The following is a 12,522-nucleotide window of genomic DNA, read 5'->3' on the forward strand; positions in this document are numbered from 1 at the left end:
TTATTTAGATTTTTAGTTTTTCTTGATCCTTTGAAATACCAAGCTGAATTTTACGTGGGTTGTGTTACACTCTCTGGAAGTAGAATGCCTTTTTTTTCCTGCCTTGAAGAAGAATTATAAATATTTATGTAATTGTAGTTGCTGGTTACTGTAGTACTTTTTTTTTGCTGGATAGGCCCAAGCAGCTGTGGATGTTGGGGGAGGCTTTCAGCACCTTGTAAAATTGGCCAGATCTGAAAGGAAGCATTCAGTAGGCAAGTGAGATTTCTAAGAGACCAAAGCCCTGAGTCATGGGAGTCTTCTTTAGTTTAATGATACTAAGTCTCCTCAGATTAGTAATTTAAAAAATAATGTTAAATGTGAAGATTTAAGAAAAAGATTTAGAGGCCATTTTGTGTGTGTAGGGGGAGTTGGTATTATCTACAGACTATTTTAAGTTACAGATTTGTTTCCTGTGCTTATTCACTGTGAACTCATTTCAAATGGTTTTAATGTTTGTTTGTTTGTTTGAAGATTTTCTTTATTTATTTGACACAGAGAGAGAGAGATCACAAGTAAGCAGAGCAGCAGGCAGCGAGAGAGGGGGAAGCAGGCTCCCTGCTGAGCAGAGAGCCCGATGCGGGGCTCGATCCCAGGACCCTGAGATCATGACCTGAGCCGAAGGCAGAGGCTTAACCCACTGAGCCACCCAGGTGCCCCTCAGTGTTTTTTTAAATAAGGACATTGTGAACAACTTCATTTAAAAAAGTATATTTTTAATTGAGTATAATTAACATAGCTTCGGGTGTGCAGTGTAATGACTGAACAATTATGCTTGTGACTCAGTGCTCATCGCAGTAAGTGTCACTCTTCATCCCCTTTGTTTCACCTGCCCACCTCCCTGCTGGCAGCCACCAGTTCTCTTTAAGAGTCTGGGTTTTGTTTGTTTTTGTTTTGTTTTTGTTTTGTTTTTTTAATATTTTATTTATTTGACAGACAGAGATCACAAGCAGGCAGAGAGGCAGGCAGAGAGAGAGGAGGAAGCAGGCTCCCTGCGGAGCAGAGAGCCCGATGCGGGGCTCGATCCCAGGACCCCTAGACCATGACCTGAGCCGAAGGCAGAGGCTTTAACCCACTGAGCCACCCAGGCGCCCCTGGGTTTTGTTTTTTTTAATTTTTTGCTTCTATTTTTTTAGAGACAGAGTATGAATGGGCAGTGGGGCAAGGGTGGCAGAGGGAGAGGGAAAGAGAGAATCCCAGGCAGGCCCCACACCCAACTTGGAGCCTGACACAGAACTTGTTCTCATGGCCCTGAGATTACGACTCCAGCTGAGAGCGAGAGTCTGACGCTTAGATGACTGAGCCGCCTAGGTGTCCCTGGAGTCTGTTTTTATTGTTGTCTGTCCCTTTTCTCTGTTCATTTGTTTCTTAAATTCCACACATGTTTGTCTTTCTTGGACTTATTTCACTTAGCAGAATCGTGTCTAGATCCATCCATGTTTTTGCAGATGGCAAGATCTCATCTTTTTTACGGCGAAATAGTATTCCATTGCTCATATAGGACGCTTGTTCTTTGTCCATTCATCAGTTAGTAGATACTTGGGATTCGTCCAGATCTCGGCTTTGGGAGGTATTACTGCAAGTTTTAACATTTTTGATACTTGTAGTCCCTGTGCTGCCCCATATTGAGTCACCGCATCTCCATTTGTATATTTTTGGTGCTGTAGTTTTAAATCCTGTTAATTTAAAATACGTGGCTCTCAGTGCTCAGGATAAAAGATTCATTATTTATAATATGAAAAATACTTCTTGGCACTGATAAATTTCAGTGGTTAATAGAGAAATCTATGTGTAACTCAGCAAGTTTGACTTGAATATAGTTGAGAAAAAATGTGGACATACATTGTTCATGATAACTTCAGAGGAAACAAATGTAGTTGGTTCCATTAAAAACAAAACATCCGAAGTCCCTGTGCGTGTGTGCTGCTGTTGATTATGTTTTTTTTTTAAAGATTTTATTTATTTATTTGATAGACAGAGATTGCAACTAGTCAGAGAGGCAGGCAGGGAGAGAGAGGAGAAAGCAGGCTCCCCGCTGAGCAGAGAGCCCGATGTGGGGCTCGATCCCAGGACCCTGGGATCATGACCTGAGCCAAAGGCAGAGGCTTTAACCCACTGAGCCACCCAGGCGCCCCTGTTGATTATGTTTTAATTGGTGGTTTTAAACACCCTCAGTGTCCTCCTCTTGTGTCCACAAAAGAGACCTAAATGTCAAACACTGTCCTTTGTCATAGTGGTCACACACACTCTGACTCCTTTCCTGTTTCCTCCACCGCAGGTCCGACCGTCGTGCTCTCCCAGCCTGCGGTTGTACAACTTCAGGCCCCTGGAGCCCTGCCCTCTTCTGCCCCAGTCCTTGCTGTCGCCGGGGGAGCCACACAACTACCTAATCACATGGTGAATGTGGTGCCGGCCCCTGTGGCAAACAGCCCAGTGAATGGAAAACTCGCGGCGACTAAACCTGTCCTACAAAGCACCGTGAGAAGCGTGGGCTCGGATGTGAGTGGTGCCCCTTCGTGCTTTATCATGCCTGACTGAAAAAGTCAACAGGGACGAAACCACACTGTTTTGTTTTTGTTGCCTTGTTTTTGCTTTTTGAAGTCTGTTACCTTGCCTTGGCAAATTAGCACGTCAGAATCTAAGCGCAAAGGTTTTAGAAAGTCTGAAGTTGTTTGATGAAAAGTGACGTTTGTAAACTTTCCTCTGTAACTCCTGTCAAGCCCTCTCCTCACATTCTGCAAGGCCCTCCCCCAGCCCAGTCAGACACTAGTATTTTCCAAGACTCTTTCATGTCTCCTAATTGAAATGTTTTTGGCAGTTCCCAGATAAGAGCCTGTAGACCATTTTTTTGGGTCAGGATTTATATTTACCTTCTCTCCTGATTTATTGAAGGGTTTTCACCACTGCAAAATGATGACTTGCTACTCTTAGGAGCTCGCTTAATGATTAGTTCGTATTTTCCTGTCGTTGCAAATTCTGAGTTTCTAGCACATTTTAGGTTTTTGTTTTTTTTTTCTTATAATTTACAAATCACAGAAAGTTTCCTAAGATCTGTCTTCCTCAAAGCCAGTTATAGCATTTGCCAGCTACCTTTTGCTTTCTTTAAAAGCGATACAAAAGTATCTCATGTATTACTTAGTTATTGAACATTATAGGCTTAAAGCTTAATGACGTTAAACTCAAATAATCACTTTGACAGTGGATTCTCTTTAATTGTTACTGGGAAGGCAAACGCATATGTTTTCTTTAAAATAAAATTAGTTATTATTGGTTGTTAATACTGCTACTCTTTTCTTTAGGTATTGCAAAATACTTCTAAAATTTTGTGCATTATTACAATCTGATGTACCGTAATTTATTAACTAGCATGTTAGCAGCCCCGTAGTAAAATTGCTCCGTTGTTGCATAAACACAACTAAGTAATGTCCATTCAGCAGTATTTTAAAGACCCATAACAAAGGAATATTATCTGATGAAAGCAGAACATTGAAGATCTCCAGTAATTCCCATAGTTTCTGTACGTTTTGAAAACTCCGTGTGTCCAGACATGGAAGAAAATTTAGTGTCGAACGAGAATACACATGGATAGTACAGGATTAGCCTTGACTGTTAAAGTTCGTTTATTTTGAGGACTAGAGAAGTTTAAGCATAGTGGTATGGCATAATAGGCACTAGTATACAGTTTGGGCTTCAGTTGAGGACGAAATCATACGATGCTGGGATTTGCTTAAAATACTCTGGGGCAGGAGGCGAGGAACACAGGATGGAGGAAACAAGATTGGCAAAATCTTGGTGATCGTTAAAGTTGGGTATAATCTTTCTCTCCTTTTGGTGTATGGGGAAATTTCCACAGTAAGTAAATAACAACAAAAGTCCAAAAATATCCTGTGCTATTTTCGACTAAAAAGTTATATAGCCAATAAAAGAAAGAGTATGTTTTTCACAGGAGACTGAGATAGCTAAGAATGATGAAAGAGAGTATTTTTTAAATGATCCTTTAAAATTTCCTTTTAATCCTCTTTAAGTTATGAATTTGAATATTTGTTCTGTGATACTCCCAAACGCAACTGGCAATAGAAAATATTCAGTGTTGTCTTTTTATTTTTAAAGAGTCCTCTCTTTATCTGAGAGAGTGAGAGTGTGCATGCTGATATAGCGGAGAGGGGCAGAGGGAGAGGGAGAGGGGGACTATCAAATGGACTCCCCACCAAGCACGGAGCCTGATGCAGGGCTCGATCCCACCACCCTGAGATTATGACCTAAGCTGAAATTGAGAGTTGGGCGCTCGACCCAGGAGCCCTCAGAGTTGTCTTTATATCATGTTAAGACATTTAAAATATTTATTATGAAATATCTTAGACATGAAAAAAGGTAAAGACTAATTAGAACTTTAAAAAATATAGATCGACAGTATGTCACAGCTGTTAAATTATCCACATAGTGTTAGTCTGTATTCTTGGCTTTCTAACATCCGATTGTGGGACAGTCCAGAGGCATGGGGCTAGGATAGGGAAGATGTCTTGAAATGATGTTCTGGTAGAGGAATGGTTTAAGGGTTGGAATGACTCCATGAACCAGAAGAGATCACTGAGCATAGGTCTGGGAGCTGAGTCCAGGATGTGAAGGTTGCTGTGTAGAAAACAGGATGATTGTTCTGGGTTGTTCCAGAGGACTCAGCTAGAATAGGTGCAGATATATTATAGAAAGATTTTGTCTCATCCTAAAATTCTTTGATCGTGTCATTGCATTTAAAAACAGGAGGACGGGGATGCCTGTACCCCCAGAGGGGATACTTCTCCCTCTGCTTCCCCCTCTGCTTCCCATTCATCCTGCTTGTGTTCTCTCTGTCTCTCTCTCTCTGACAAATAAGTATAATCTTAAAAAAAAAAAAAAAAAAAAGCAGGAGGAAGCCTTTTTTTTCTTCTAGGCTAATATCTGAATAATGAGCGCCTGTAATGTTGGCACTCATCGTTGTATTCTACAGACCCATTCTGTAGTCGCTGAACATTTCAATTAATTATTTGTTGAACAGACGTTCGCCATAAGTTCCTTGGTGTGAAAGAACATTTTTTTTAAAGATTTTATTTAAATCTTTATTTAGATTTAAATCTAAATCTAGAGGAAGACAGAGAGAGAGGAAGGGAAGCAGGCTCCCCGCTGAGCAGAGAGCCCCATGCGGAGCTCCATCCCAGGACCCTGGGATCATGTCCTGAGCGAAGGCAGAGGCTTTCACCCACTGAGCCACCCAGGCGCCCTGAAAGAACATGTTTGTCCTGCTCTTGCATCAGTAAATTATTCAGATAAAGTCTCAGTCGACATTGAACTGGGGGATGTGTGAGGTGCAAAAGTATAGGCCCAACAGGCATCATCTTTTTGTTTTTTAAAGCAATATTTATTGGCTACCATTGTTATTATTTTCCAGAGTTTAGAGTTGACAGTATTATAGAAGAGAGATTTCACGTACTGTGTGTCTAGTGCAAGAGACCTCAAGGCGATCAGAGTGAATTTCTAGTCAACCTGCATTGAGGTTTTGTGCTGATTTTTCCTTGGCCAGCACATCAGGAAGTGAGCCAGGTCTTTGCAGTGTGAGTTCTCTGGTCGAGGTTTTGACTTAATGTTTATTTCAAGTAAAGAAACATCAGTCTGTCCTATCAGCTGGCCAAGCCACTCAGGAACCCAAAGAAAATTTGTTCCAGAAGGAGCTGCAGGAAACTTTGATCTGCTGGTATAGTCCCCTGTGTTAAAACTTGGTTGACCTTAATAGTGCACATGTTTGTTAGACTCAAGTCCTATTAAATTATGATAAATTTGAAGTAGTATAAAATCTGGATTCAAAATGGCCAAAAAGAAAAATTTTTCATTATGTGCTTTTGAATCAAAAGCCTGGTGAAAAAGCTATAATTCAGCAGAAGAAAGCATATCAGTCTTTCGTGGCTTTATAATGCCGACATGGCTTCTTTTTTCCTACCTTTTTTGTTCTTTCGTTTGGCTAGTTTCACTCTCTAGAGGCCTGCTACGGCCCTGAGTAGCGTTTTTTGCATTCCAGATTCTGCAGACTGCATTTGGTGCCACATTTTCTGTTACGAAACAGTTTGCCTGGTTCAAATTATAATCTCACTCTTCCTGTCTTTTGCTGGTAAATCTGTTCTGTTTAACTCTTGGAAACCTTACCAAGTTTTCAAGAAATATGGTTGGTTTTTGGCTCTGATCGTGATGGAAAAAATGAACATGGTCTCTCATTTCAGTGTAGAAATTCTCTTATTTCTCAGTAAAAGGCAATCTTAGAACTGCAAAGTTGCCTCATAGGCAAGGGTGCGTATCTTTCTTTAAAGGGCTATTGAATGTTGCCAGACATCAAACCATGGACTTGAACGTAGGCAGACTATTCGTTTATTTATTTTTTAAAAGATTTTATTTATTTATTTAACGGAGAGAGAGAGAGAGACACCACAAGTAGGCAGAAAGGCAGGTAGAGGGGGACGGGGAGGGAGGCTCCCTGCTGAGAAAAGCGTGATGCAGGGCTTGATCCCAGGACCCTGAGATCATGACCTGAGCAGAAGGCAGAGGCTTAACCCACTGAGCCACCCAGGTGCCTCTAGGCAGACTATTTGGATCTGCATTGCTGTAACTACTACTCCGTACCCATCATAATTCCATGAAGTTCATGAAACATTATGGCCCTGGTTTTAGGGCCATGGAGTTACATTGTTGTTATTATTTTGGGGGGATAAAAGACCAGGGGAAAACAAGTGGGGAAATGATATTCTGTGTCCTCCGCGGCGGACCATGGTGGAGCCCAAACCCTTAATGGAAGTCAGTAGGTGGTGACAATGGAAAGAAAATGATCAGGGGCTAGGCCAGAATTAGAAATCCTGGATGGGAGGCTGATCAAGGGTACAGGGTTTGCTGACGGAGGCCTCAGGCCTTCCTCTCAGTCCATTCACCCCATTAGACATCTTACAAACCCTTTATTCTTGCACTGTTCTGATTCTTTACTTAATGACCTTGATCCCTCCCAACCCGGTCCCTAACCCTTGAGAGTCCCTGTCCTGGTCACTAAAGCCAACATGAGAAGCTAGGGGCCGGGGGGATCCCTTTCCACCTGCCTGCAGATATTAGAAATAGTGTGAAGGGGATTCCTTTGGCGGACCGAACGGAACCTTGTTAATTTCTTTTCTCTGGAAGACAGTGTTAGTTCGGCTCAAGATTTCAGGTATTGTTAGTACTTTGAGCGTGGAGGTGATGTGATCTGGGACGGGACAGGGCCAGTACACACAGCGTTCCTTTATGGCTGTGCAGGAGGGCTGAGTTTTGGGAGTCTAGCACTTCTCCAGCGAGCAGTGAGCAAGTTTCCTCATTGTCCAGAGAAAGACATTACGTCATCTCGCAAGGTTTTTTGCTGGAAACACAGCCCTGAGAAAGGGCCTGGGTGAAGAGCGATTAGGGCCTTGGCATGCCCAGCAAGACGTATAGCAGCAGGACTCCCAAGAGACCCCTGGAGGAGTATCTTTCAAGAAAAATTTGCATCTAAAATAATTCATTTACAATGCAAAGCACTGCAGAGAAACCCTTAGAAAAATGGAGAGTGCCTGCATTCTGTTTCAGGAGAGAAAAAAAAAAAGCGTTGTTTCTAATGACGCTTAAGCTGCTTATTTTATCTGTAACACCCAAGAGTAAGTCCTCTGTTAGGTCCAAGTAGGAGCTGAATATCCATCCTTAAATGATGCCAGCCTAGATCTAAGATGAAGAATGAATAGATACTTTTCCGTGACTGAATTCTTTAATAACAAAGACATTGAGATTGTGATATTTCTTTAGGCTTTAAAATGGAGGAATCCATCAGAACCAGTTCAGCAGGAAGGATTTGGAGGACTCCAAAGCTATCCAGATTTTAGTAAAATATTACTTCTGTGCTGATTGCTTTTCTGGCTTTGCTGCTGCCAGGGACTGTGCAAATCAAAGAAAAACATGCTTTGTTAAAATACTTGTAGTTTCTCTTTGGGGCTTTAAAAAAATTTATCTTGAATAAGGACTTTGGCAAGTAATTTCATTTGTGGTTACAGTAGCTTTGGAAAGGGAAGTGAGCAGATGGTGGTTTTATTCCCCCTCTAGGTTCTATTGTATTAGATTTCTGACCTAGCAACTGGAGCATTCTTTGTTCTGTAGTTTTCAGTTTAAGCAGCTTGATAAGGTTAATAAATAATTATTCTTAAAGGGATCCTGATTTTTTTTTTAAAAAAGATTTTATTTATTTATCTGACAGAGACAGACACAGCGAGAGAGGGAACACAAGCAAGGAGAGTGGGGGAGGGAGAAGCAGGCTTCCTGCAGAGCAGGGAGCCCAGGGAGCCTGATGCAGGGCTCAATCCCAGGACCCAGGGATCATGACCTGAGCCGAAGGCAGACGCTCAACGCCTGAGCCACCCAGGCGCCCCGGGATCCTGATTTCTATCTTCATAAATAATTAACACTTAATTCTCTTTTCTCTGATTTCCCTTCCTGCAGCCTGTCCCTGAGGACAGTCCTTCCATGTCGTAGATGAGTATAGCCACTCGGTCCCCCTGCCCAGAAGCAGTCGTTGTCACTCATTTTTTGTGCCTCTGTCCTGAGACAGTTCCTTAATGTGATTCTAGTTTTAGCCATTTACCTGTTCTACAGAAGTGGTAACGAGCACGTCCATTCTGTCCTGCACCTTGCTTTTCTCATTTGGTGTATCTTAGGGAACTCTCCGGATCAGTACATAAACATTTTTCTTTTTTCTTTAATAGCTGCATGGTAGTCTGTTTCATACAGGCATCATAATTACTTAAGACCTTGAAAGTGTTTTTCTTTGTAAGCCTTCCTCCATCGAATAACTTGGTACTTAACTTAATGTTGCTTATGTGCAGGACTGTAGGAAGAGAGTCAGAAGGTAGGAAGTTTTTCAGTATTGATAAATATAGTTAAATGGGCCACCGTTGGGGTAGTAGTTTTAATTCATCCTTCCATTTTGAGTGTATGAGAGTGCCAGTCATGAGGCTTCTCAGAGCGTCTATGGACGGTGTCTCCACAGACAGTTCCCCTTTTCCTTATGTCCCCCCTTCCTTGCATAATCGTTTATAATCCTGGGTCTGTGCATGTGTCTGGAGAGAGAGTCTGTAGCTTCCTGGGTAATTTTTTTAGTAGCTTGTTGAGATAAAATTCACACACCATTGAGTTCTGAAATTTAGTGGTTTTCAGTATAGTCACAGAGTCCTGCTGCAGTCACTGCTATCTAATTCCAGAATGTTCTCATCACCCTAAAAAGAAGCTCCGTACCCATTAGCAGTCATTCCTGTTCTGATCTTTTTCCCAGCCCCTGGCAACCACTAGTGTGCATTCTGTTTGTATGGAATCGCCTATTCTGGACATTTCATGTCAATAGAATTATCCAGGGCGGCCGTTTGTGTATGACTTCTTTTACTTAGCACAATGGTTTCAAGGTTCATTCAAAGCATAACGTGTATCAGTACTTACACCTTTTTGTTGCCAAATGATTTCCCGTTGTTTGGCTAGAAGGCATTTGGATTATCCATTTACCAGTTAATGGGGATTTGGGTGGTGTCCACTTTTGGGCTATTAGGAATAATACTGCTTTGAACATTCATGTGTAATCGCTCCTCGGCCTTTTGGCTAAGATCAAGTGAACATTCATGTGTAAGTTTTCATAGTCTTTTTGAAACACTTTTTAATATAGAGAGTATTTACACATCAGTGAGAAAAATGCAAGTTAACCCAACAAATAGGACAAAATATATGAATAGATAATTCACAAAAGAGAATGGCAGGTTTTTCAGGAAGGTATCAGTGGCTCTGTATTGTTGAAGGGGTATGCCCTCTGAAAGATGACTATTTTAAAATATGTGAAAGAATATTAATTACTAATAGAAGAGAACTTTTGACTGGGTAAAGAATGCTATTCAGGGATTAAGTGTCATGGTGAATATTTTCTGTGGCTCTTATCTCCCCTTGCTATTACGAGATCTAAAGTATCTGTGTGTGTTTTTCTTTTTTTTTTTTTTAAAGATTTTATTTATATGACAGCACAAGTAGGCAGAGAGGCGGGCAGAGAGTGGGAGGGGGAAGCAGATTCCCTGCTGAGCAGAGAGCCTGATGTGGGGCTGGATCCCAGGACCCTGAGATCATGAACCGAGCTGAAGGCAGAGGCTTAACCCACTGAGCCACCCAGGCGCCCCTCTGTATGTCTTTCTTGTAATTCCCCAGCGTGGTACGTGCACTGCAGCCCTGAAAGTGTGTGTGTGTGTACGTGTACATTAGACTTTCCATGTGATAACAATGTCAGATACTTAAAAGTTGCAGAAACAAAAGTCCTCCAGAGAATGCCCACGTTCCTTCACCCGTTAACCTGTTATCATTTTACCCCACTTGCTTTATTCATTCTTTCTTTCTGTCTCTCCACACACAGACTCCTCTTTCCCCCCCAAACCATTGTAACCATATGTTATAATTTTTACCACTAATTTTTCAGGGTGTGTTTTTTCAGAATAAGGATATTCTCTTACATACCCACAGTAATCAACTTTGTAAATTACATTTGTTAAATACTTTAACCTGCTGTCAGTTATTACAGTTTTGTTGGCTGATGTAATATCCTTTATTGAATTTTTTTCCCTTTCAATACAGGACCCAGTCTGGGGCCAGATACATTTAGTTGTCTGTTTAGGTTCTTTTAATCTGGAACATTTGCACAGTTTTTGTCTTTCTGATGCTTTAGAAGAATTTGGCTCTTTTCTAATATGGTCGGTTTTTTGTTTTTTGTTTTTTTAAAAATATTAGAGGGAGAGAGCATGTGAACGGTGGGGGGAGGGCAGAGGCAGAGAGGGAAAGAGAGAGAATCTCAGACAGACTCCCCGCTGAGCACGGAGCCCATGCAGGGCTCTGTCCCAGGACCGTGTGGTCATGACCTGAGCTGAAATCTAGAGCCAGCCACTTAACCGACTGAGCTACCCCAGTGCCCCTCTGATACAAGTTTTTTTTTTTTGTTTTTTTTATTAAGATTATTTATTTATTTATTTGACAGACAGAGAACACAAGTAGGCAGAGAGGCAGGCAGAGAGAGAGGGGGGAAGCAGGCTCCCCACTGAGCAGAGAGCCCGATGCGGGGCTTGATCCCAGGACCCCGGGATCATGACCCGAGCCGAAGGCAGAGACTTAACCCACTGAGCCACCCAACCGCCCCTCTGATACAAGTTTTAATAAGTACTCCACATTCTTACTGCATTATAAATCATTTAGTTTTACATAGTTCTATTTGACTCTCACAAAATCCTTGTGAAGTGGGTGATATTTATTCCCCTTTCACCATGAAAGGAGTCAGTTGGTGAGGTGTTTTAGGCCAGGCCATATTGCCGAGATGGTGAATGCTGATAAAGTGGTGTGGGTCACCCTTGCCTCTAAGCTCATGACTCTCGGATAATCACAGCGACGCACTTTAAACCTCCCGACAGCCCTTTGAGGTGAGCGAGAGCCCCGATACGTACGGGGTAAGGAGCAGACGGAGGGCTCTCAGAGGATCTCAGTCAGCTTTTTACCCTTAAGCTCTTTTTCTGCTTCTGCAGCAATTAAATGGGATTTCCAGATTTTGTCTGTTTTTGTTTTTGTTTCTTAAGTCATTTTTAACATTTAAAATCTGTGAAAATAGCTGAAATGAGGGCAGATAATTTCAATATTGCTTTAGTTTCACAGTTTATCTGAGCAGCTGTGAGGCATTGGTGGTGAAGTTCAGACTGTTTGCCTCCTCAGTCAGTTTCTTCATAGCCGCAGGGCATCTCTTTTTACTGCCACTTACGTGTGTGTGGTGCGTGACAGTTGACAGAGACCCTCACATCCATGAGTCGTGTAATCCTCGCCTCCATCGCTCGACCTGCTGCAGCTGAGTTGGGATTCAGGTCTGGGCCTTGTCTTGGTCCAGTGTGCTGTCCCCACTCTGTGCTCCCTTCACGGGGCTTTACTGTCAAGAGAGCGCGGTGCAGTACAAACTGCAAATGACCTGCATCTTGAAACTTGCTTCTCCCTCTACAGATGTACTCTTAATTTTTAAAAAATTTCAGCAGGCGGTTTTAAGTCTTGAGAGACAAAGTGTGAGGGCTGACAGTATACGGACAGTTTGGTGATTTCAGATAAAATTTGCAGCAAAGTTAATCTCTTCTGTCTTGGGACGCAGTAGTCATTACTAGGATATGTGGCAGTTCAGTATACTTGCTTAGCATCAGGACTAGGACCATTTTGGTTTTGGATGGAATGAGACCTTCAGAAGATTAATGGGACGGATCTCAAGTTTTTACCCACAGTCCACAGTAAGAAATGTGTTTCACATCTTTCTTAACACATACAAGTCTAGTGAGACAGTAAGCTCTTGCTACATAGAAAGTATTCTGTTTTCTTTTATTCCATCCTGTGACTTTGTCAGTTTTTTTTTTTTGAGGCTTTTGTGATCTACTAAAT

The 12,522-nt window shown here is 42.0% G+C and overlaps 1 protein-coding gene across 1 annotated transcript in view; it reads left to right on the top strand.

Moving 5' to 3' along the window:
- ATF6 (activating transcription factor 6) overlaps positions 1 to 12,522 on the top strand; it is a 208,921-nt gene that overhangs the window by 38,075 nt on the left and 158,324 nt on the right. The window contains exon 8 of the mRNA XM_045983346.1: positions 2,318 to 2,538. Within this exon, the coding sequence (XP_045839302.1) occupies positions 2,318 to 2,538 (221 nt within the window). The remainder of the gene's footprint in view (positions 1 to 2,317; positions 2,539 to 12,522) is intronic.

Source organism: Meles meles, chromosome 17 (assembly GCF_922984935.1).
Source record: "Meles meles chromosome 17, mMelMel3.1 paternal haplotype, whole genome shotgun sequence".
NCBI lineage: Eukaryota > Metazoa > Chordata > Mammalia > Carnivora > Mustelidae > Meles > Meles meles.